Source organism: Colias philodice, chromosome 8, assembly GCF_061535455.1.
Source record: "Colias philodice isolate Cphi_HAF_F1 chromosome 8, ilColPhil1 Martin Lab GWU primary, whole genome shotgun sequence".
Classification (NCBI taxonomy): domain Eukaryota; kingdom Metazoa; phylum Arthropoda; class Insecta; order Lepidoptera; family Pieridae; genus Colias; species Colias philodice.
The window spans coordinates 9,733,448-9,759,403 of NC_143093.1; the positions used below are offsets into that span (position 1 = coordinate 9,733,448).

Below are 25,956 nucleotides of genomic sequence, written 5' to 3' on the forward strand. Positions count from 1 at the left end.
GTTGCGCCGCCTTTCCAAAGTTATTTCATACAAATGCCAATAGCGCACCCGATGCACGCCGGCAGTGCGCCCGAAGCGCGCCCGCAGTGCGCCCGATGCGCGCCGCGCCGCTTGTATCTGTCCCGCGCCTTAGGGCGCTTTTCCACCAGAGATGCGCTATGCTACGTAGCTGTGGCACATATGTGTGTGGTTTGTAGTTGAAGCATATCTACATAGCACATCGCTGGTAGAAAGGCACCCTTAAAGCATCTTATTCTGCATATAATTTGTAAAATTGTAAATCTGACATGCTTAAAAAGAGCAACTATGTAGTTTCTTGCCGATTTTTCTCCGTAGATACTGCTTTCCGAATCTGTGGTAAATGATAAAAATATGTACTTAATGACGTTTCAAAAGTGCTTCTAGAAGAAGTCTAATTGAATAAATAAATGTTTGAGTTTGAGTTTCATGTCAAAATTGTACAATAGTAATAATAAGAATAACACATTTCAAATTATCTAAGCTCATAGTCGAAAATTGGGAACTTTGCATGAAACGTTCGAATATCCCGAAACGGTTAGATTAAGATAGTAGTTGTGTATGTTATACAGGATGTCCCAAAAAGTATTGATATACTGAAGCTGGGAGGTAGATGACCTAAAGGGCTATCCGAATCACCCCCATGAGATTTTTATTTATGACTTTAATTATTGCGGTAGATGCTTGATTTTGTTGTGTGCTAAGCTGATGGATGGGCCAATTTAGTACAGTAAAATTTACTATCGTATCGTTAGATCTTTGAATAGAATAAAACTAACTCTAAAAGCATCTACCGCAATAATTAACGTCACCTTGAATAAAAATCTCATCATACTCGGTGATAGGTGAAAAATTGAAAAAAACGGCATAACTCCGAAAATACGATAAATCGCATGACATACATGGGGGTGATTCGGATAGCCCTCTAGGTCCTCTACCTCACAGCTTCAGTATGTAACAATTATCGCACGCCACTTAGAAGACCCAACCGAGTTTTTGTAATAACATAAATAGTTTAACGAAATTAGGTGTTAACTGTTAACCACTTGTATACGATACGTATTGATTGATTTATATTGTGAACATTTTTTATACTTTATATTGTAAACATTTTGTAACCTTATATAGCGACACTTTATATACACCCATCTGTTTATTGTTTAGTTTAATTGTAAGTTTTTTTACTTGTATACCCTTTTTATTTTTTAAGGGGGGAATGATGTAGCGACGACAAGCCAATTTATGAGTTATCGAATTTCAAGTGTAACGCTAAGAAAGTTCACACGGTAACTCATATATAAACAGTTCGTGCGCTATGCACAAACAGTTAAGGGCTTGTCGGGACGCGGGTTGGTCGCATTAGGTCGAATATTAATTACATACCGAATAAATATATGTAATTAACGAAATATAACCTTTGCGTAGTTATTTCATCTTTTATTACACCCACCCGCACATAACAAGCCCCCACAAGTATATGGACTTTTTGGGACACCCTGTAGTAGAGTATCAGTCGAAACAAGGTACACTATACACTCTGGGAATTGGTCGACTTCCCTGACTCTGACGACCCTGTTTTGCATTAGTTTAGTTCTTTGGCATATTTTGAAAATATATACCTACGCTGTTACATATCTTGTATAATTTTAATTGTAATACTGACATGATTTAAAAGAGCAATTATTATGGAGTTTCTTGCCGGTTCTTCTCCGTAGATCTTTCCGAATCGGTGGTAAATGTTAAAAATAATATGTAATGACGATTCAAAAGTGCTTCTAGAAGAAGTGTAATTGAATAAATAAATGTTTGACTTTAGAATAGTTAAGACCCTAGAAAATACCCAATAAGCTTATGGATTTATAGCATTAAAATGAATGAAAATGTTGACTTGAATATTTATGTATTGGTAATAATAAAGATGACTATGAAATAATCAAAACATATCTAAAAGCATTTTGTTTTAATAATATTGTAATCAATCTGTAAACACTATATATATCTTAATACATATATATAAATCTCGTGTCACAATGTTTGTCCTCAATGGACTCCTAAACCACTTAACCGATTATAATAAAATTCGCACACCATGTGCAGTTCGATCTAACTTGAGAGATAGAATAGTTTAAACATGTAGGTACCACGGGCGAAGCCGGGGCGGACCGCTAGTATATATGTTTTCAGAATTTGTAGTGCCATAATGTGGCATCATTTGACAGATCTTAAAGTGAACAAATAAAATGTTTTAAGTTTTAATTTTTTAGGAAAGTGGTTAACATAATATATTGAAATGTTGATTGGCATTTAAATGAATAAGGGCGGCCGTATATGGACCGCTTCAAGCAGTTAGGACCGACGGCTTGAAGACGCGACTTCGCGGTTAATTATAGACATTCTTTCACCGCCGTACGCACTACGCATGACTGCTCGAGCCGTCGGTCTCAAGCAGTCTTGAAGCGGTCCGTGTACGGCCGCCCTAAGACTATTTCTGTCTTATGACAAAAAACTTTAGACAATGCTTAACTTCGTAACAAAGTTTAAATCGATAGACGATATTTTAATAAAAGATAAGGAAGCAGTGAAGGAATATACAAAAATTTAATTGAATAAAAACATTGAATTATATTTTGGAATTTTATTCCATTTTAAATTATGTATTGCTAAAACCACAGACTAATAATAATATACTAGACGGTCCAATTCCATACAAAAAAAGTTGCGCTATGAATTTGCCCAAGTAGAGCGCCATTTGATTGTTCGATATAAATAATTGTTTGTTCCTTAATTGTTTATTTAAAAGTAATTAAAAACATATTGACCGTTTGGTTAGCCCCCTCAATGAAATTTATTACTTAATATTGTTCCTTATCATTAGTCCATAAATACACATTAACGTTTGTTCTTCAATAAATTACGTTAGTTCGAACATTTAATTGCATTATTATTCTTCCTTGTGGATTATTTATTTCTACAGATGTCCCATATTTGGCAATCTCACCTCACATATGGCCTTGTCTGTTAACTACCTACTGCAAAAATGAACTAATTTAGATTTGGTACCTGGAAAGGACAAGGGAAAAGATAGCTATAAAACAAGTATTCGAATGATTATTACCAAGTAAATAAATGAATGACAAGACAAGGTACTTAATTAATGCTAAATATTTCCTAAAGAAAAGAATTTTTTCAAAATTTTCACTTAATATGTATTAGTAGTCTGTGGTATTACTTAGGTAGGTACTAGACAAAAATTATACCTACCTACATAACCTACTTTTTATAGCGGGAAAATGCTTCATTTTTACGGGAATCGATGTCGAAATATTTAATTTTAGGCGCATAAAGAAAAAAAACGCAAAAGATCATTCAAAACCTTTTCTACGGTTTAAATCTCAAAACTTTTTAATAAAAGATTGTTCTTTAATGTTGCGCTTTTCGGAATTAGAATAATCAATTTTTATAATTATTAGTTTTTCTATACTTAATAAAAAGTAAATGTTCTTCACACTCTTCACACGGCACATATTTTATTGTGTGCCGTGTTTATGCTTTAAGGTTGAAAACACTTTGCTGAAAATGTTCAATCCTTGTTTCACTATGTTATATAGACAATCACTGGGTGTTTTTAAAGAAATCTCAAATATGCTGTAATTTTTGTTCAGGATTAAAAGTTGTTTCTTATCGTTTATTATTTCATTCTTCTTAAATAAAATATTTTCACACAGGGCACCTGTATTTTTCAAAACATTTTTTCCCAAGATAGCCATAGCAAAGTAGGAAATTAAATAAATAAAATAAATAAATTATAATTCCTGTTTTTGTCCTCTAAAGGCCATACAAGCCGAAATGACCATACAATCTCAATTCCTATTAGGTCCTGATTTAGTCTGTAAGTATGAATAAACTGTATCCCAGTTTCAGCAGTTTCATTTTTTAAATCGATTGGCTAAGCACTATTGTGTTGCCAGCTTAACTTTCATTTTTTAAATGAGTTTGGGTTTAAATGAGAAGGAAGAAGAATTTTTGTAGTGTCCGACCGAAACTGGTTTCCAGGCCGAAACCGAAACCGAAACTCACGTGGTCATGTATGAAATTTCTAAAAATACTGAACTTTTGTGCATTTTACCTATTATTTTGCCTTAATTAGGGCATGAAATGAAAACACAGTATATTAAATTTGTTGTAATCATTTATTTAATATAAAATAATAAAAAAATATCTTTAAAATATTAATAACTAGCGGTCCGTCCGCCCCGGCTTCGCCCGTGGTACATATTTCGCAACAAAAGGTAGCCTACGTTCTTTCTCAGGGTCTAAAGATTATCTGTGCCAAATTTCGTCAAAATCGGGCCAGTAGTTTATGAGCCTGTTCATTACAATCAAACAAACAAAGTTTTCCTCTTTATAATATTAGTGTAGATAACAATTATAATTATTATTATTTTTTCAAATTAAGTTCTCAGTAAAATCAGTCATCTAAATCAAATCAGTAATTGTTACTTTTACTTTAAATACTAAGTATTGGTATTTTGAGATCTTTCTCTTTATTAAAGAGTCTTTAATACTTTGGATTGGTATTTGTACTTAGAAGAATAATCGGTCTCTGTTAGGTACCTCTTATATAAAAATAATAATTATTATTACACCCAGTTCCAATCTCAACATAGATAATCAAAAATTGTTTTCACCAGCGTGGGTCAAACACCGGTGAACCAACGCTTTGACAGCGTCCGTCAAAACGTTGCCGAGGAAAACGAAGTTAGGCGAGCGTGAATGTGTGTAAACTAAATTCACTTCTCTTTAATTGAAGCATGTTCAAGTTTTATTTTCACATTTTCATAACAAGTTTGGTACATCAGGGAAGGAGCTATTTCTTCGCTTCCACCTTTTAATTGTACTTAGCGGGGCCAAAATAAGACCTATCTTTATAAGATGCCTGTACATTGATGGGGACTTATAATATAAGGACAAGCAGAAATTTTTTTCAGAAGTTTTCCATTTTATTTGTCGTTTTCTCAGCTGCATTTTTGTAAAGATTTTAGCATTCTCACTTTTGTATTCAAAATTGTCTATATCTATAAATTTTTTTCCTGACATTTTATTTTTCATTCTTTTAATAATTATATTGTTACTTTTTATTTTCTTTACATAATATGTCATGCTTTCTTTAAGTTTAAGAATGGTTTTTTGCTGAGACTCAGACAAACAAAGATCCTTGGTTTTTCTAGGCATACTAAAATTGTTCTCTGGATCTGTTGGTTTATTAACCCATTGAGACCCAAGCGGCCCGATTGGTCCACGACACAATAGATTTTCTATTGTGTCTGTGGTTCCGGGGCCTGAGTTATTAATGTTCCCTTCTCCAGACTGTAATTTTCTTTCATTGCTGGACTCTTCTTCAGGTGTTTCAACTTTTATATGTTCTGGTGATATAGCACATTTTGGTACAGCTGTTTTTTCCAGTACTGGTCGAAACGCTGTGTTCTTTTTTATATCACAACGCTCAAAATGGACTTCACAGATATATCTGTTATATAGCTCATCGTCTGTCAAGTGGCTTAAATTCATGTTTCCTGCAATATAAAAGGGTTTTTAATCACCTGTTGAATAAGGTTACAGTGGGAAAAGAAATAAATTTTTTAATATACATAATTAAGTATAGTAGAAATATACGTACCAGCATTTTCAAGCCATAGTTTCAGTCGACTTTTATCTTTTATAGGGAACCGGAACATTGAAAAATCATAACTGGTGTTATTACAGCCAAAGTAGGTACATTTACGCCCAGGCGCCATGGTTTTCAATGCAGACAGATTCCAAACATAAGGCAGTTCACAGAGTCCGGGTGCACAGCAAAAGTCGTCAATCTCGCAAACCGAGGTCCAGAAGTATAGGCCAAATCGTAGGAAAGCAGTCACGGAGTCCAAAAGACGAAGCAGGGGTCGTAGTCAATTGAGAAATTGGGATCATCCAAAAAACAGCGCACAAGAAACAACACACCAACCAAACCGAAACAAACAATTCCAACAATATATATTAGTTATTACTTGCTCTGTGAACAATATTACTTGCTCTGTGTCCTGTGAACAACACAACAACGCGCGAAACCACACGCGAACGGCGAAACCTACGGGCTTTGCTATGGGCGAACCGCGAAACGCAATCTGTATCTGTCAGCTTTTATTACCTCTTTGCTGTCAGCTGTCGCCTGTCAGGCCGGTTCAGTGTGACCTACAACAAATTTTAAATTCCTCCCAAAAAATCGTTGCTTGTTTTCGGTTGTATATATAATAATATTATCTGCAATGCCTGGGAGGGATGATTTTCAGAAATATAGAAAGTATTTGATTAAACTAAGAAAAAAATGACTTGTTTGTGTTGTTGCTCGTTTTAATTGTTTTTTTATATAATTACAAAAAAAAATTAATGCCACTGCATGAATGCACCTTTGAATGAGACTATTAAAAACGTAAATGGTAAAAACAGTAAAAACGTCTGTAGTGCCATCTATATTGATCGTTTAGCATCGCCAAATCGGAGGAGAATGATTACAAAATAAAATACAGATGGAGCATGTCAATCATTTATCGCCCTTGTCAAAGAAAATACCAAATCAAAAACGAATACGTTCCTCCGCTAGTGCTATAGCGATTCTAGTGTCATGCAATACGTCAAAAGGGGTTTGATATTTTAGTAAAAAAATGCTGTCTTGTGATATTAAAACGCTGTAAAACTTGTTCCCGAAAACAAACAAAAAGATAAAACATCGTTTTACAGATTTTCTGTAGATTATTTGGCTTATTTAATTTTGTATACAAATAATAATTTTACAAATACGAAGGAATTCAAAACTTCAACGTATGCTGCCAGTATTTTGAAAATGAATTTGCCATTTTTAGGGGTAAAATGGTTAAAAGATATTCGGGGTAGTGCTGTTGGATTTTTCGATCGTGAATGTGATTATTTGTATAGTGCAATAAAAGTTCATGGTCATTATTAGATTATTTTAAAAAGCATTATACTTTTTTTTGTTACTTTTATAAAAAGCGTCGTTTTCGCTTGCGATTTAATTCATGAGAACTCCATGATGGATATGATGAAAATAAAATGTCCCGCATTCTCGACTAAAAACTACCGCTATTCGCATTCATATGTTTTGAAAAATAAAAACTTTTTTTAATGTAATTTATTTAATAAATTTAATGTAATTTATTTAATAAAAATTGAATAAAATTATTTTGTCCATGTATAACTTTAGTAGATAGGTGCTTTATGTAACAAAATAATTTTTACAATATTATAAAATAATATCAAAACCCCGAATTTATATTAAAATAAAAATTAAAATATGACTGCTAATAATTTATGTAGCCTACGTCACTACCACCACAGCTACCTTCATAATTCAGATGATTGCAATGACACCTCACAAGTCACAACTCAAAATCGATCCAACAGTTTATACTGCAGGGCGTGTCAAAGAAATATTATACATACATACCTACACTCGAAAAACATAACCCTCTTTCTTCTGTAGTCGGGCAAAAATTTGGGAAATTTTTCATTATCTGGTAACATAACACGCACACAGAAGCACCGTGTTCGTACAGTGCAACGGCGAAATGACAGCACACATAACTTTATGGAAATGACGATAAATAATTCGGTTTAGTTCGGCATCGCTCCATCTGTCTTTTATTTTGTAATCTAACCCCTCGTTTTCACCAAGAAACAAGTTAAATACTAATTTGATACAAAACTTGTAGAATACTTTTCAAAACATAATTATTTGTTTTATATATGTATTGAGACTGTCTCAAACATTCTTTCGTTCACACTTTGTAGCCAACAAGTAATTATACAAGTATAAAACACATTTGCGTTTACACTGAAGTCTGTGACATGTTAGAACTTGTCTGATCCATTGATAGCGTTCTCACCTACAAAATACAGTCGTGGTTTAGATAAGTATTGTTTATTTTATTGCAATTTCTGTATAATACTAGTAACAAACAAGTTTTAAACTTTATCCATGTTTGTTGGATAAAGTTTTCAACATACATACATTTCACAAAAGTTTTTTTTTATAAATGTAGGTACGACTGAATTTGTCTCGAATTCTACAAGTATTGCAACAACAAAAACAAGAGATCATAAACATGTAGGCAACTAGAAGTTTTCAACCAACAAGTTTCATATAAGTTATCCTACATGTATCTAATTTTGTATACAACATGTTTTACACATGTCAATGAGAAACGAAAATATTGCATCAAATTTGTAAAATACATGTATTATGCTTTGGTGAAAACGAGGGGTAAGGTTTCCGCCTTAACTTGTTTATAGTAGTTTCATGACGTTTGATGACGTTGAAAAATAAATAAATAGGTAGTAAAAAATTATAAAAAATAATGAAATTGCAATTTAATCTAATTTTATTTTTTGCTGGTTAAAATTATGCACTTAGCGGCATCTTTCGGTAGTGGATGGCATTAATTTTGTTTTGTATGAAATGAGCCAGACATGCTTTAGCATGAGGTTAGTACATTCCCCGTGTGGGGAATGTTGTTCAGTACGATTCGTCCTCTGGCGCCGCCTGTGAATACGGGCGGGTCATTGTGAGGTCGAATCGTCCTGTTTATGTATTTGGGGCACAGTATAGGAGACCCCGACTTAGAAATTTTAAACCTTTTCGCATTTTGCGAAGACTCAACCGACCTGTGTTTGAGCAGCTTGGCAGCGGGTAAGCAAGAAGTCTCGCGGTCACCAGTCGGCATACCGGTCAAGCTCAGTTTACCTATAACCTATTGTGTAATATAAGAAGAAGTTGTACATATGTTACGGCTAAAGGTAGGTGAGAACATAAACTTAAGATTAGCCGGCTAAACTTAGGTTTATTTTCGACGAGGTGTTAATGTTAGTTTGTTCTATCTTTAGCCGGCTAAACTTAAGTGTAACCGCAGGCCCGTGGCTAAAAATGTCGGGGTGGGTAGATTTGGTTACTATAATACATGTAAGGAACAGGGCGAGTGTTTTCTGGCACTTCGCCGGCTGCTGCCGCAGCACGCTCGCTGCGCTCGCTCGGCTCGTGCGGGTCTTAAGAGTTCTAACCTAACCTAACCTAGCCACCAGCTTTCTGCCCTGAGTCGGGGTGGGTAGATTTGGTTACTATAATACATGTAAGGAACAGGGCGAGTGTTTTCTGGCACTGTGCGGGCCCCTCAAGCCCTCCACCGGCCCGGCGCTAACCATATCTACCCACCCCGACATTTTTAGCCACGGGCCTGCGGTTACACTTAAGTTTAGCCGGCTAAAGATAGAACAAACTAACATTAACACCTCGTCGAAAATAAACCTAAGTTTAGCCGGCTAATCTTAAGTTTATGTTCTCACCTACCTTTAGCCGTGACACATACACAAACTATTACAACAACAAAATATTTTGATCTAAAGTTATAAACAGACGTTCGAACTGGTGCGACCGGACCACCGTACTCGTGCGGTGCGATTGACTCGCCACACGACCGCACCGCACCTTGGGTTGCCAGTATTTGATTTAAGGGTTAACAGCATCAAAAATACGAGTTTTAGTTATTTTTTACGGGAGATAATTAAAACAGCAATGTTAAATAGAGAAAAATTTTTTTTGGCATTTATATTTGCTGTTGGAAGAAACAGCTTTTAATAGCTCTTCATTTTCTAAAGAATAAAGATAATGTATAAAAATCTTTGCACGATAATTTAAAATTACGTTTAATTAATTTGCAGCTTCGCCTTTACAGTTTCAATATTCAATCGGTTTCGGCTATCCGTGCCGCACAAAGAAAATATTATTTGTTTAAAAATTACGATTAAATTTACGATTTTTAAAAAAACATTTAAAATATTGGAATTTTCGCGGCCGACTGAGCTAAATAAATTCGTATAAAAAAAATAGATACACTAGATAATTTATTATGTTGCTAATATATGAAATGATTAAAGGCGCAAATTATCCCTTTTTGAAATTTTCGATATTGTCGATAGAGGCGAAAGTATTGTAATTTTTACTGATTTTCGTTTTTATTTTTTTATATTATATGCAGGCGTTAGTAGAAGCTCTATTTAGTACCAAAAGAAACCTCGAACTGAGTTCTACATGTGACAAAAATACCACATTCTAGCCACGAAGTTATTACGAGATATAGATTTTCAAAGAATGTCAGGGTTGTCCCTAGTAAACAAAATTATATATATTATCATCTATCTATTACCAAGTTTTTGTTTATGTTTTAGTCGTTAGTTATAGTCGATATTTCAATATATTATTATAGGTAGGTACTTAATCCTTATATGTAATAAACTAGCGATCCGCCCCGGCTTCGCCCGTGGTACATGTTTACGTTTTCTCTACATAAGAACCATCCTCGTACTTCAAGGAATATAATAAAAAAAGAATTATCGAAATCGGTTCTGCCGTTCTCGAGTTATGCGCTTACCAACACATTTTGCGATTCATTTTTATATATAAGAAGATTAACTGAACAAAAAACATATCTTAGATTTATAAGACAATTCAATAATATCAAATTAATACAAATTAATTTCCTTTTTTTGTGAATATTTCGAGCATTGATCATAGTAATCTCATTAAAAGACAAACCGAATTCTTTGAAAATCTATTTCTTGTAATAAATTCGTGGTTAGAATGTTGTATTTTTTTCACATGTAGACCTCAGTTCAAGGCTTCTTTTGGTACAAGTACAAGTACAAGTTACAACCATTGAAAAGAAGAAAACGAAGAGAAAAGAATGGGCAAAATTATATTTAAAAGACAGGGATTCATTCAGACATATGCAGTCATTTCATAAATCTTTGTAGAGTTCTAAAATTTATATTATTAATCTTTTTTCAGTATTAGCCACGTCATCCGACGCCATCGCCATTGATAACGATCGACCGACGTCCGTTTTGTTTGGCGGTAGAACTGTGACTAAAGCTGTAATAATGTATATAGTCTATGACTAATGCGCTGTCCGGTGCGATCGCCCGTCCACACGCGCGAATTTGGTACGGTCCGCACCAAGTTCGGAAGAAAAAACCATCGAACCAACCGTACCGTCAATAATAATAATTATGTCCGGCGGACCACTGTACACAATATGATCGAATATGGTCCGGAGCGCACCAAGGTCACGGTGCGGTCCGTACCAAATTCGAACGTCTGTTTATAACTTAAGGAGTTGCCATTTTCGCCTTTGTTTAGAAGTCAAGACCGTCAACTCAATTCTCGGAGCAAAGACTCAATTTCAATGAGATTGCTTAACTTACTTCACTTACTTGACACATGTCATTTTACAATCGACGAAATTGCTTACTTTTTGACGTTTTAAAAAATAATGTAAAAAATTCAAACATATGTCCATTTCTACCAAATATATATTTTTATTTTAAGGAATCTACCTTCATTTTCGTAGTGATTGTGAAAAATTTGTCTTGGTCTTGTATTTTAACAGACTTTAGCAATGTCAGCTCGATGGACGAACAAAATGGCTATTTTACAAGATTTGGCTTACGCACAAGGAAGTGTAGTACCTGTTGATATTGAGAATCCTTTATCGTACGATGAAAAACCACCAAGAGAAGTTTGGGAGGAAGGTATGGACAACGTTACAAATGTGAATAGTTATGACAGCAAATTATAGAATTGTTTTTTTTTACATTATAGTGATTATTGATAATGGAGAGTAGCTAGGAGTACACAGCTTGAATGTTCACAACTTATGAGACTTGAATTAGGTTAAGATTTTTACGCGATCTTATATTAATTCCAATTGCAAATATTTTAGATACTGAAGAAGAATTTTACAAAGATTGCATGGCTAATGGGGACTTCAGCAATGGACCAGATATTGGAATGATACAGCAACTTCTGGAAGTGGTAATTAATAATTATATTATATATATTACACTTTTTTGTATAGGTATTGATGCCTGCAGTTATTTTTTTTAATTTTATACATTGATTTCAGGTTCGTAATGCAAATGTAAGTCCTGATCTAGAAAATAACAATAGTGTTATTGAAATAAGTAAGCTGAATATAAAATCGCATGAACCTCTACCTGGTCCTTCTGGTGACCATGAACCAGGACAAGAAAGCAGGCAAGAAACTCCCAAAATAACGCCTCAAAAGAAAAGAAATAGAAACGCGGCAATTGTGTCACTGATTGAAACTTATGGTGACCAAAATTGCATAGAACAAAATGAGGCAGATAGTACAGACCATAAAAACATGAAATTATTAAAGCCAACTGATTTTGTGCTGAAAAATGAGGAAATTACACAAGATAAAGGGACTTGGTTGCCAAGAAATGAAAATAGATTAACATCACCGGCGAATATGTTTAGAAAGAAGATACCTACTTCTGATAGTGCGTCTATGTTTAAAAGGAAGATTCGTACGCCAGTTCAAAATAAAACAGAAAATGATACTAGCACACAAGTATTTGTACCATCCTCAAAAGCTAATGAATATTATGAAAAATATATTGAGAGAAGTAAAACAAGGCAGGCAATAAAAGAAGATATTTGGACAAAAGCAAAGAGGACGATGACGGAAATTGAAGAAAAAAGGTATTCTACTAGTCTTTTATTTCCTTAATAACTCAGTCCCTGGAACCACAGACACAATAGAAAATCTATTGTGTCTGGGACCGATAGGGCCGCTTGGGGCTCAATGGGTTAAAAGGAAGTTTAAATTCTGCCTATAGATCATCAAATTGTTTTAGATAATAGTTTTCTGCATTACAATATTATACAATAATTTGGAAAATCCAAAAGTGCACGCCTCATAATTTTTTTTTTAATAAATATTTATTAATTATTATTTTTGTTTATTTAATAACAATTAAACCACATCGAATCAGACCCTGAAAAATGAAAGGGTTCTATTCCTGAGCATACTCAAGCGTAAGAGAAAAAAAAAGACTCGATTAGTAAAGTATTTCGGTCGCTATCGTGTTAACAAGAAAAAGGATCCGCACATACAGACACACGGACGTCCAAGACAGAACTTTTTTAAACTGTTTTTTAACTAGTTTAAATAACAAAAATGACATCAAAAATATCATGAACGTTAAAAATAGTGTTTTTTCTTAATATGTGTGTGTATGTATTATCTTACAAGTGCAATGTATGATACATAAAGACATTTTAAGTTTGAAAAATCAGATGTTTTGCGCGAAGTGACAGTAGTACCCACCTCAACGCTTCGCTTATTAGGCGTGCAATTAATTTTATGTTAATTATTCATGTCTTACGGTTTACCTACATTAAAGTTTTATTATTGTGATGAATAAAAAATTTTGCTTTGAAATTATAAATATATTATCTACTATAATTAAAACATTGTTTTAAACATCTATTGGAAAAAACAGCATGATTTTTTATATATAATATTTTATATTGTTATTTTCAGAAAACGAGAAAAAGAGGAGCTTGTGTCGCCTAGCACGAAATCTCCAGAAACTGTTAATGAATCAAATTCAGAATAGTGTTGGTATTAAACAAAATTACATGTAACTGTAAATGTGATATTATATTGTGATGTTAAGGTATTGAGTCAAAATATGAGTTATTAATTGGATAGAGAAGTTGAGACAAGCTTAAACCAAAAAAAAAAAAAAAAAATTGGCTCACTAACATTATTTTTTATATTGGGTAATATTACTAGTATAATTCTATATTGTCTGTGAATATATCAAAAAGTATGTTTTATGTCCAAAACTCAAATACTTTGTCACTAAATGTCCAGCTTCACATAAATAATCTTATAAGATACTAGGTTTCCGCCCGCGGCTTCGCCCGCGCAGTCAAAGAAAAACCCGCATAGTTCCCATTCCCGTGGGATTTCCGGGATAAAACCTATTGTATATACATATATGTATAAGTTATTCCAAGATAAGTATGTAATATTGCATTGTTTTTCTAAGGAACTTGCATGATATTATGTATCACATTCAATACAGGTTAGATGTATTAAACCGATTGAAAATATTGAAATTGTTATTATTTATTTTTAGAATTTTGTGTGATCTGTCTGTGAGGTATTAATGAGGTTTAAACCAAAAATAAGGCTTCTTTCAACACATAAACTATATTTAAGATATAAACACTCCATATCTATAAGCTATAGCAAAAGTGTCGTTGCAAGGAATTTCGTTCCAAAACTATGTTCCAACATTGTGTAGTTGTACAAAGTCGACTAGCTGCTTGACCCGGCTTCACATGGACGCGGTATAAAAAATATATAGGTATACTAGGTAGACTTATGGAATTTTATTTTACAATTAAAATATTAAAATGAACGTTGTTTTCTTTACTGTTTGTTTGTTTATATGTGTATGTATATGTATTCTAAGGCTGAATTAATATCCAGTAGGTACACGATCGCATTATACCTGGGTTGAAAGCAAAAACTTAAAATACCTACGTTACATATACAGGATGTAATCGCAAGCGTTTATTCCGTAACTATGTATTACAGATATAAAAAAACTTTAACCCGATATCGAAAGTACTTAACCTAATGAGTAAAATGGCCATAATAAATTTTTAAAAATAAAACGAGAAATATCCAAAAATGTTACATTAAACGCTCCCATACATTTTATTTCCCATACATTTTGTATTCATAGCAGATTTTCGAAGTGAGCTCTATTTACAGTTTCTAAATGAACTCCCCTCCAAATTTGCGAAGTAATTAAAGCAGAAAACCAAAAAAAGAAAGAAAAAGCTAAAATCTTTCATATTAAATGTACATTGGATATTCGTATCTCATACAAATGTATGGGAGGGTTTCAAGTTAATTTTTTAGATATTTCTCGTTTTATTTTTAAAAATTTATTATGGCCATTTTACTCATTATTAGGTTAACTAAGTACTTTCGATATCAGGTTAAAGTTTTTTGATATCTGTAATAGTTACGGAATAATCGCCTGTGCACACTTAACGATTACACCAATGACTCTATTAGCTTTTTTATATGTATATCATAAGATTAGGTACACCCTGTATACCTACAAATGCCTACACTAACCCATGCAACTTACGAATAATGTGCCTTTCCACTACTGAAAAAATAAAATAACCTTTAAATACGTATGTATACTGTATAGGCATGTATAGGTATCCAAATAACCTTATTGTAGATGGAATAGGATGTGTTTTTTTGATGAGAGCGGAATATACAAAGAACCTTAACATTTGTCTAGAACGGTCATTGACATTATTAAATTTTCATTCACCCTAGAGATCATTTATTTATTTATTAAGGCTCATTAGCAGCGTACATCGATGAAATTACATAAAAAATACATAAAAAAATACACAAAAAATGTAGAACATGATGGACAACCAATAAAAAATGAGCACTGCATGCACAACAACACATTCAAATTCAATACATCCTAAAATAATCAGTTAATAACATTGTTAATAAGTAAAAATTAATTCATAATATTATCCTCAATCAATCATTGAGGATATTTTTGTAAACTGTGTGAATTAAAAATATCAATATCGCCTAAGTATGTGTATCTATGTACTTTAAAATACGAAGTATCTTCTTTAAAAATAATATTTTCTTAAAAACAAGTTTCTAATCAACCAAATTTGTGAAATTTCATTTATATAGTAGGCTGTAGCAGAATCTAGTAAGTAGGTAGTAACTAAATAAAAAGAAATCCCTACGCTAGAAACATACAATCATAATGCAGTCGAGTAAATAAATTATCTCACAAGTCACGACGTCGCAAAACTATTAGAGCTAGCGCGCACGAGCAACTTTGTCTCCGCAACTATTTTGTCTCTCCCATCAATTTGTATGGGGAGTTGCGTCGCTACGTGCGCGCACTTTCATACTAGCCCATAGGTGGGAGAGACAAAATAGTTGCGGAGACAAAGTTGCTCGTGCGCGCTCGCTCTTAAGTTTTACAAGCAATGATATTCACAAGAACGGTATTAATTGAAGATATCATACACTTCAATATAAATCATTACAAGCAGTCATTTGTTAGCTCTCAACTGACGCGCGCGCTTCTAAATGTCAAACATTTTTATCCAATGCATTGTTCCGCCAGATATTCAAAGATAGCGGGTAGTTTTAATTAAGGAAGCAAAATATTTTGGTGGTAAGTTTAACGTTATTTTAATGTTTGAAAAAGTTAAGATACAGAGGTAATTAGAATTTAGAGTTTGTGGGTTCATACTTCATAGTTCAGACTATCAAAATATCTAACGAAAAATTTGCGACTGGTTTTGGCGTGGAGCCACTTCAGTACATACCTACCTGCTACGTAAAAAAATCATCTATATATACAGGGTGTCCCACTTTCGGTATACTAAGCGCAAAGGGACTTGTAGTTTTGCATACGCTGAGTACGTAAAAAATAATTATAAAATTCCAGACGCATTTTTTTTTAAATAGAGGAATTCTTAAAATTCCATGTGTACACCCCCAACAAGCAAACCGCCCAACTTTGCCACCCGCATGTGAGCTATCGTTTAAGATTATGTTTTCATAGACAAAATACTCACATTAGCGAAGCGGTATATGCCGGCTGCGCGAAGCTAGAGACGAAAACATGGATTTTAAGGAAAAATTTAGCAAAAAATTTTTCGCGTAATTTTGTTATTTAAGTATTTTTTATGTGATCAGTGTATGCAAAACTACAAGTCCCTTCGCGCTTAGTATACCGAAAGCGGGACACCCTGTATAGTAGGAATATATTATATAATATATAATATCAATTATATTTTCATTTAATATGTTCCTATAGGTTGTACGTATAATGTTTCATGTGTCAATTGCATAAAACAGGCATATAATATAGTCTTATGTATCATTGATTTAAATTACTTAACTTGCGCATTATCTATTTTTCTGAATGATCAAAGATAAATCATCTGTTGTAATGAAAGCGAGGGGATCTATCGTAAGATATTAAACTTTTATTAGATAGCGTCCGTCATTATAAATGGGTCACTCAATGCATACCTACATTTTTTTTTATTGGAATATTACTTATCATATTAAACATTATTTTTTAATCATTTGTATTTCAGTAAAAAATAACATTAATGAAAATTGTTGTTCTTATCTGTTGAAAAAACTACACTTTGATCTTAGCCAAAAGGCCGAGAAGCGATTATGTTGAAAAAACAAAACACGGAAAACATCTATGACGTGTTGGTGACATTTTAATAAAAAAAAAAAAAACATTACTCTGATTTTGGCGGGAACTCGGATCAATCATTTTTTTAGTGTACACGACAATTACTGTGGTACAACTTTATGAAAGGGTCACGGGAGATCTTTAAAATTAGTTGTCTAATCATAATTAAATGCTATTTTTCAGTTAAACCATGGTCCACGAAAACATACAAATTGGATTGGAGAACTTGAACGAAACGGTAAGGAACATTATTACCTATATTATCTTTAAATTTCATTATGCTTATCATATTTTTAATTTGAACTATTTACTAGGTAATTTGTGGTTTAGTAATTCTGTAAAATTGCCGCGATTCTTCGTAATAAAATTTGATACATAACTACTTACTGTGCTTTAAATCCTCGTAATGATACAAAATAAGATGTCACGATAAAAATGTCAGTGGCCTGACAAAAAGGACAATTAAGTCAAGTGCATGTTGACGCGGACGTTACGATGTGGTTATAATGTTCATTAGGTTCGAATTCTGATAGCTTTTTGTTTATGTTATTACCTAAGTTGATTTTCAATAGGTTTAAAAACAGATGATCTGGACTGAAATGATTGTACATGGCGAAATAGACCGGGATCCCTCGCCCTTTTTCGTAAGTGATTACTAACAAGCTAAATTTTCGTCAGTAGCTTCATTTTGACGAGACGCCCAACATTAGCTAGTACAAAAATTTCGTAAGTGGTAGCTAACAGGGGTAATGAGAACATAATTTGTTGATTTAGTGGTTATCAAAAATTCATTACTAACTGGTTTTTTTATTTATAATTCTTATAATAATAATCTAAATTAGCCGAAAAAATATTTGTCCTACAAAATGCTAGGTTTGATCAACGAGGTCCCATTTTTGCAACATGTACTATTTACGAGGTCATGAAAAATTATTACTAACCAGCTGATTTTTTTTTGTTGGTTAGTTAATAATTATATAATTTAACGCCCACATTGTCCTACACATTACGTGGAACGTTTTTCTAGTCCTAGACTCCTAAGTTGTCCATACCACAGGACCATTTTTTTTATTAGTAACTGTAGGACAAAAGTATCACGTGATACATTAGTGTGTTTTTTATCCGAATAAAACAATGTCCTACAAAAAAACTGGTATGCATCCGTAGTCCTACAATAATCGTAATTTTCCTTTTTCCTATGTGCAACATGAGGTAAAGTGAAAATATATTTATTGAAATAAATCAACTTTATTATGTAACATACATGAAAAAGTAGATATTTTTATATAAAAAAGTAATTAATTTTCATCTGACTCATCAGAAAAACATTCATCCTCACTACTGGCATCACTCTCCTCATCTTCATCAGTATCTTCTTCATTCTGATCTTCCGTGGTATCTAAATCTGTAATAATATGAAAAAATTAATTAATGTCGCCGAAAAATTAAAAACCAAATTTCAATAATATTAATAGGGTACCTTGCAATTGAGAAGATAATTCTTCAAAGGATGGGCTTTGAGGACCATCAAACCAATAATACTCGTATTTACCATCAATTATTGTCCATCCATAATTTTCAGGTACTTTATCTGTGGGGCACCGCATGTGTGCATTACACCATACATTGCTGATGAATACCGTTCTTTTAATTTGTTGCAACAATTCTTGTTTTGTTGGTGGCAAACTGGAAGGATCATATCCTATAATATTTTTTTTTAATACTTTTTCACTTCCACCTTTTGATCTATAGCCTTTTTCAAATAGTTCATACCGTCCTCTGTTGATATCATTTTTGGTTTTTAATGAGTACACTCTACATACATACTCTTCAATAATTCGAACTATTTCATTTGACGTTGTTAATACTGTATGATCACTTCGTAGGTGTTGAATAAAAGCCTCTTGAAAATTTTTATTTTTCTTAAAAATACTGAAAGGTCTTTTTTTTCCTTTACGGAAAAAAGCGGGATTGTAATCATTTCCTGTAAAAATATGGCATATAGCAAATGAACACGATAATTGATCTCCAAGCTTGGCATAAATTTCATTTATGTTCAGGTACATTTTTTTTTATTTGTGCTTAAATTAATTATTACTTGTATTTCATCTTTTAAATACTTGAAATTAGCCAACATTATTATTGGTATATCAGAATCTGTACAATGTATCTGCACACGATAGTTACGATTAAATTGACAAACATGGTACACAATTTTGGTGTTAAAAAATATTCAATCGACTTACCGTTGATAACACAAATATTGAGATTTCACTCTGAATTCCTTATAACAAGAGGAATGATACCCGATTATGTCATCATTCCAATTTTCCGGTAATACGACATTACTATATTTATGTTTATGATGCTTTCGAGCAGACAAAAAAGTTCGACAAGAAAGCAAAATTTCTTGAGAAAATTTCTTGATCTCTTCGCGTTTCTCTCTAAAGCGAGGGTTATCACACAATACACTGCATAAAAAACACTCCATTTTTGCTGAGCAATTAAAAAAAAAATGTAAGTTATTTCAGAGCGATGTTTCAGAGCGTCCAACACGTGGTCAACAGAAAAAAACAGCACGGTTATAGTCGGCTTCAGCATGGAGTAACTAAACACAGTACGCAGCATCGCGCGCATGCGTACTAATATAACTAAACTCCAATAGAAAAATGTACAGAATGAATAGATTTTTATTGTTATGAATTTCAAATTCCATTGGAGGATCAGCAAAATATACCATGCAATTTGTAGGACAATGTGGGCGTTAAATTATATAATTATTAACTAACCAACAAAAAAAAAATCAGCTGGTTAGTAATAATTTTTCATGACCTCGTAAATAGTACATGTTGCAAAAATGGGACCTCGTTGATCAAACCTAGCATTTTGTAGGACAAATATTTTTTCGGCTACTTTAGATTATTATTATAAGAATTATAAATTAAAAAACCAGTTAGTAATAAATTTTTGATATCCACTAAATCAACAAATTATGTCCTCATTACCCCTGTTAGCTACCACAATCGAGCATTTTCGTAAAGGAAATTCTTGGGCGTCTCATTGAAACGAAGCTACTCACGAAGTTTCAACTTGATACTAATTATTTTTACATCTAGTATTTGTACTACAACCTAAGAGTGTCGGACTAGAAAAACGTTCCACGTAATGTGTAGGACAATGTGGGCGTTAAATTATATAATTATTAACTAACCAACAAAAAAAAATCAGCTGGTTAGTAATAATTTTTCATGACCTCGTAAATAGTACATGTTGCAAAAATGGGACCTCGTTGATCAAACCTAGCATTTTGTAGGACAAATATTTTTTCGGCTAATTTAGATTATTATTATAAGAATTATAAATAAAAAAACCAGTTAGTAATGAATTTTTGATAACCACTAAATCAACAAATTATGTTCTCATTACCCCTGTTAGCTACCACTTACGAAATTTTTGTACTAGCTAATGTTGGGCGTCTCGTCAAAATGAAGCTACTGACGAAAATTTAGCTTGTTAGTAATCACTTACGAAAAAGGGCGAGGGATCCCGGTCTAAAATGCGTATTTTAAATTAATAAATTTATAATAATTATACTTACATAATCACTTGCAGTTTTTCATTTTCAACCTATTCATAGGTCTTAACGTCTAGATCACAGACGATTTAAATATATTCCACCTATTAGAACTTTATATACAGAGATTTATGATTTTCCTTTAGGTATATAAATTGCTATAATTGTAAAAATCAATCGCTTATTAATAACACGGGTGTTCGCATTTAAATAAGCCACTTATTATTCTTATGTTAGTTACTTAATAAAACTTGTTTTAAATATGTTTATTTTATGATAGTATAGACCGTACTATAATTTATGAGTAAACGGTGAAATAAATGGTCGAGTTTAAATAAACTTTGTAAAAATATAGACTAAGAAAAATATCAGGCCTTCGTAAATGCCTTTGACTATAGATACACGATAATTTTTTTAAGCTTCTTATATATATTGGCAACTTTTGCTAAATTATCATTGGCATATGTAGTTCCTTAAAACGTACCTAACGTACTTATTTACCTACTTAAGAATTTAAAGAACAGCACCCATCTTCTTCTTATATATAAAAATGAATCGCAAAATGTGTTGGTAAGCGCATAACTCGAGAACGGCTGAACCGATTTCGATAATTCTTTTTTTATTATATTCCTTGAAGTACGAGGATGGTTCTTATGTAGAGAAAACGTAAACATGTACCACGGGCGAAGCCGGGGCGGACCGCTAGTTTAAAATAAATATTGGTAAAGCAAAAAAAATAAGATATACATATTATATACCAAAAGTTTCAATTATAATTTTATTCAGGTTTTAATAAATCGCTATAGAACCTCGTTTTTCGCATGCTTCAAGTAGTTGTTTATTTTTCCAATTTGCTAAGAACATATTGTAGTTATTATGGATGTGTGAACCATGCTCGATTAATAAATATTAAACACATGATGTGGTTGTGTTTGAACCGTGACTTGGTATTTTAAGTCAACTATATGCGGTACAAACATACACACGGAACCAACATGGCTCAGTTTTGTTGAAAGACACATTCAAAAATAAATAAAACGCGAAAACTTTATTAACGATTTCAATCTTCTCATCGATATAGTGATAGCATGTGTCCATGTGATAGTATTTATTCTTTAATACAGGGATAGTTGCGTTAATATGTTTTAACGTAACCCAGGGCCCTTTCCCTGAGCGCTCTGGGTATGCCTAAATGCATTCTCCACTATAAAAAAAGGTAAAAAGTATTAAAAAGTATAAAGCAAAACAGTTCATATCTCTAGTAGATTACCCATATATTTAAATAATATTGCAATTATATTAACGTTACATAATAAAATCTTGTATTTGTGTAAGGGTGAATCAGATATCAGGCATATTATTTCAAACGACCAACAAATTATATAGGTGGTAATTACAAAGATTAAAGGAAATATATTTCCATAAATATTATGTAATATACCTATTCTAATATGTTTATTATGTATGTATTAATTTCATTTGGTTAAAAATAGCGCAAAAAAAAAAAACAATTTTTACGTTAGTTACGTAAAAATTGTTTATTTCTACATAATATTATTTACTTGAGCTATTTTAAAATATATAAGCCCCTGTTTGTATATACTCCACGGTCTCCTAATAATTCATACTTTCATACTAATATTATAAATGCGGAAGTAACTCTGTCTGTCTGTCTGTCTGTTACTCAATCACGCCTAAACTACTGAACCAATTTTCATGAAATTTGGTATGGTGATATTTTGATACCCGAGAAAGGACATAGGCTACTTTTTATCCCGGGAAAATGACGCAATCCCGGAAATCCCACGGGAACGGGAACTATGCGGGTTTTTCTTTGACTGCGCGGGCGAAGCCGCGGGCGGAAAGCTAGTACCTATTATATTTCAGCTAAATAGATTCGATAGATAATAGTCTTTCAAATTAGTGGGATTATAACTATAACTAGCGTTCCGCCCGTGGTATGTACATAATATTTACGTTTTCTCTACATAAGAACTATCATCGTACTTCAAGGAATACCTATAATAAAAAAAGAATTATCGAAATCGGTTCAGCCGTTCACTCGTGATGCCGTGACAACGCAAAACGGGTTTCATTTTTATATTGGGATTCAATTGTTCAAACCCATTAACAATTTGTGTAATCATTGCTCTTGTAACTATTTCCAATCGGTAATGGAAACATTATGATGACAATGGTGATGATGATGATAATTTTATCAATTTCTTATTTAAGGACAGTAACAATATAAATGGTCAAAAGGAGGTTCGTAAAGGCAACGTCACATATGGTATTGATGATATACCACCATGGTACCTCTGCATCTTTATGGCTCTACAAGTAAGTTCTATATTCATTTCTATTTATTTCTATATAGTTAGGTAGGTATCTAAATCATTTTTTTCCTTCTATATTAAAGTTAGAGCATGTCGGTTTAATCCTCTAAGATATTAACAAATATTATGGTATTTACTATTTATTATGTAGGTACTTAATAAGGATCATTTTAAGGTATTGAAGGAAAAAGATTTAACATTACATTGTTATAAGTACACGTAAAATACATTGTCATTTAACTTGTACTCGTATGTAATATAATAATATCTTTACCTACAAACTTAAATTTGACAAAAATTAATTTCAGTTTATCCGTCAATGAAAATCGAAATTAATTTTTCAGTTTAACCTTCCCAAATTGTTTATTTTTCAACAACATTGAAAAAATAAATTCATTTAAACAAAAAGCATCGACTGTAAAAACTGAAAATTCACAATCACGAGATGGACATAAATTGTAAACGAAAACAATAAATAAGTCACGAAGTGCAATTTTTAAGTAAACAATGTGCAGAGAAATAATTTCAATTATTTGTGCAAATACATTGCTTGTTTGCAAGTGGTCAAGTGGAGCTCACCTTCATTTGATGCAATGGAATTTATGCATTAATTTTCTTTTATAAAAAGTCTCTTTTAAATAAATGGGCTATAGCTGTGTCCTCAATATTAAAAAGGTCAAAATAAACAATACTGTATAGTCTTTACTCTTTATTGTATAATGTATTCTAGATTATAAGCTATTTCATTGAAAAAATTTCATAAAAACTGAGAAAAATGTACACGGCCTAATGCAAAATTGCGGACAAAAAACATAGTACCTATGTAATTATGACCAAAGTCTAAACCCTTAAAATAGAAATTGGATCCCAATCATTTTTACTCGTATTATTTTTCCTGAAGTTTTTACAACAAATGATGTCCCTACTTTATCTTTCAATCTTCTGTAATATTTTTCAGCACTACCTAACCATGATCGGGGCGATAGTAGCGATACCATTTATCCTGTGCCCCGCGTTATGTATGGAGGATACCGACCCGGATAGATCTAATATTATATCTACTATGATTTTTGTCACAGGTAAGAAAGTCTAGTTTTTAATTTGTCGTTTTTAAGTTAAGGAATGTTAGTAAGTCAGCTATAAGTAGGTACCTAGTAAAATAGATGTAGGTAAGTCATTTCTGTATTTACGAGTTGACTAAAACAAGCTATTTGTTACTAAAACCAAGTGTCGGAATACTCAGATGACACTACAACGAATTAAAAAAAATGACACATACAATATATATATATAAATATACAATCATAATTCATAACCCTCTGAGTGCAATCATCTTAAATTTTAAAAGATAAACCTCTCCTAAAAGATTTCTGAAGACGATGAAACCGTAGAAGGATTGACTTTCAAAACCCCGCTTTTACGCCATAATTTCAATGACATAATATGATATTGAACCTTATTATAATGAATAAACACCGCCTTCTCAAGCGTTTGAGATAAACCGAATAGATTTTCCACTGAGGATTTTCTTTATTATGTTTAAACTGTTATCTTTGATATGCTTTGTTAAATACGAAGATAATTTAGATTTTATAAGATTACGATGCACGTGTTTTCTATGTTATTTTGATGGCATAATATGAATAAAATTTTGAGAAGAAATTCGGAAACTAGCTAAACTTACGAACCAATTAGGGTTCATAAGTCGATAAAAACTGCGGCGTTTTGAATTTTTGCTATATTTTCACAAAACCATAAACTACTTATATAAAACCAACTACTTAGGTATTAAAAAATGTAACCGTATATGAACATGTTTCTAACAATAGACTAAAATATAAAAGCAATTTCTTAATGTAAGTTGTTGTTGGCTTAACTTTACTTCAATTAATAGACTAACAATATTATCGCGGTAGATTCCGCTCGGAAAGTCTCTGTGACCTCATTCAGTGTATCAAATATAATTTCATGTTATATTTTAAAAGTTCTTAATTAAAATGTATACTTAGTTAACGTTCATTTCTATTTGGGTTTCTATTTCCGAATCATTCATTTTGTATGTAACTGATGGTTCCCCAATGATGGAAGATAGGGCGTGCTTCACTATCACTATCACTACATAGTATAAAACAAAGTCGCTTTCTCTGTCCCTATGTCCCTATGTATGCTTAAATCTTTAAAGCTACGCAACGGATTTTGATGCGGTTTTTTTTAATAGATAGAGTGATTCAAAAGGAAGGTTTTAGTATATAATTTATTATGTTTTAGACAAAGCGGGCGAAGCCGCGGGCGGAAAGCTAGTTGTCGATAAAAAAAACTTTAAATACGTATTTAATTAAAACCTATTACGTATGAAATAATTATAAGGTTCAGAAATTGTTTCATTTTTTTCTCCATTATATAAAATTGTAAACGTTACATACAGAAATATAATAATTATTTATCTTGTACCTATTTAGTTACGTAATATTCCCACGTCCTGAAAGGTCATTACAGTCACATAGTTCAAGTGACGGCTAATTATTTCTCCTATTATTTTCAACCTTCTATATTATATCAAACGTAACTAATATTGTGGAATTTTGAAATTAGTTTTCGAAGCAAAGTTAACTATTATTCATCTTCCCGTCCATTCAGTCTATACAGTCAATTCGAATAACTATTTTATACTCTTTCCAATATTTAAACCACAATTAACTCTAAAATAGTTTATATGGTTTCATTTCATTTCATTTCAAATAGTACAAATATTATTATTAAAGTTTACTGTCATTAAATACAATTAAACAGCAAATATGACATTAAAACCTGAAA

At 32.3% G+C, this 25,956-nt stretch overlaps 4 protein-coding genes and 1 pseudogene across 5 annotated transcripts in view; 2 read left to right on the forward strand and 3 right to left on the reverse strand.

Moving 5' to 3' along the window:
• Positions 1–4,189: 4,189 nt before the first annotated feature.
• On the reverse strand, positions 4,190–6,169 carry LOC149486764 (uncharacterized). The gene is made up of 2 exons (XM_089698428.1): positions 5,696–6,169; positions 4,190–5,591 (listed from the first exon to the last, which is right to left on the reverse strand). The coding sequence occupies exons 1-2, from the start codon at positions 5,811–5,813 to the stop codon at positions 4,855–4,857; spliced, it is 855 nt and encodes a 284-aa protein (XP_089554554.1). The 5' UTR covers positions 5,814–6,169; the 3' UTR covers positions 4,190–4,854.
• Positions 6,170–11,339: 5,170 nt separating this feature from the next.
• On the forward strand, positions 11,340–14,053 carry LOC149486765 (uncharacterized). Its single transcript, XM_089698513.1, has 4 exons — positions 11,340–11,655; positions 11,847–11,938; positions 12,030–12,631; positions 13,476–14,053. Exons 1-4 carry the CDS (start codon positions 11,523–11,525, stop codon positions 13,549–13,551), a joined length of 903 nt encoding a protein of 300 aa, XP_089554639.1. The 5' UTR covers positions 11,340–11,522; the 3' UTR covers positions 13,552–14,053.
• Positions 14,054–16,044: 1,991 nt separating this feature from the next.
• The window catches only part of LOC149486766 (solute carrier family 23 member 2), a 43,424-nt gene continuing 33,512 nt past the window's right edge, over positions 16,045–25,956 (forward strand). For both annotated transcript variants that reach the window (XM_089698490.1, XM_089698491.1), the window contains exons 1-4: positions 16,045–16,188; positions 17,416–17,470; positions 23,042–23,146; positions 24,101–24,221. In XM_089698490.1, coding sequence (XP_089554616.1) covers positions 17,423–17,470; positions 23,042–23,146; positions 24,101–24,221 — 274 coding nt within the window. In that variant the 5' untranslated portion in view covers positions 16,045–16,188; positions 17,416–17,422. The remainder of the gene's footprint in view (positions 16,189–17,415; positions 17,471–23,041; positions 23,147–24,100; positions 24,222–25,956) is intronic.
• Positions 17,112–17,206, reverse strand: LOC149486767 (U2 spliceosomal RNA; annotated as a pseudogene).
• On the reverse strand, positions 17,848–19,452 carry LOC149486768 (uncharacterized). Its single transcript, XM_089698429.1, has 2 exons — positions 18,713–19,452; positions 17,848–18,637 (listed from the first exon to the last, which is right to left on the reverse strand). Exons 1-2 carry the CDS (start codon positions 19,296–19,298, stop codon positions 18,531–18,533), a joined length of 693 nt encoding a protein of 230 aa, XP_089554555.1. The 5' UTR covers positions 19,299–19,452; the 3' UTR covers positions 17,848–18,530.

Excerpts from the sequence above, each read along its gene's own strand:
- LOC149486764 (XM_089698428.1), bottom strand. The coding sequence starts at position 5,813 with ATGGCGCCTGGGCGTAAATGTACCTACTTTGGCTGTAATAACACCAGT. Across the intron at positions 5,592-5,695 it reads ACTATGGCTTGAAAATGCTG|GAAACATGAATTTAAGCCAC; the intron begins GTACGTATATTT and ends TTTATATTGCAG.
- LOC149486765 (XM_089698513.1), top strand. The coding sequence starts at position 11,523 with ATGTCAGCTCGATGGACGAACAAAATGGCTATTTTACAAGATTTGGCT. Across the intron at positions 11,656-11,846 it reads AAGAGAAGTTTGGGAGGAAG|ATACTGAAGAAGAATTTTAC; the intron begins GTATGGACAACG and ends CAAATATTTTAG. Across the intron at positions 11,939-12,029 it reads TACAGCAACTTCTGGAAGTG|GTTCGTAATGCAAATGTAAG; the intron begins GTAATTAATAAT and ends CATTGATTTCAG.
- LOC149486768 (XM_089698429.1), bottom strand. The coding sequence starts at position 19,298 with ATGTACCTGAACATAAATGAAATTTATGCCAAGCTTGGAGATCAATTA. Across the intron at positions 18,638-18,712 it reads ATTATCTTCTCAATTGCAAG|ATTTAGATACCACGGAAGAT; the intron begins GTACCCTATTAA and ends ATATTATTACAG.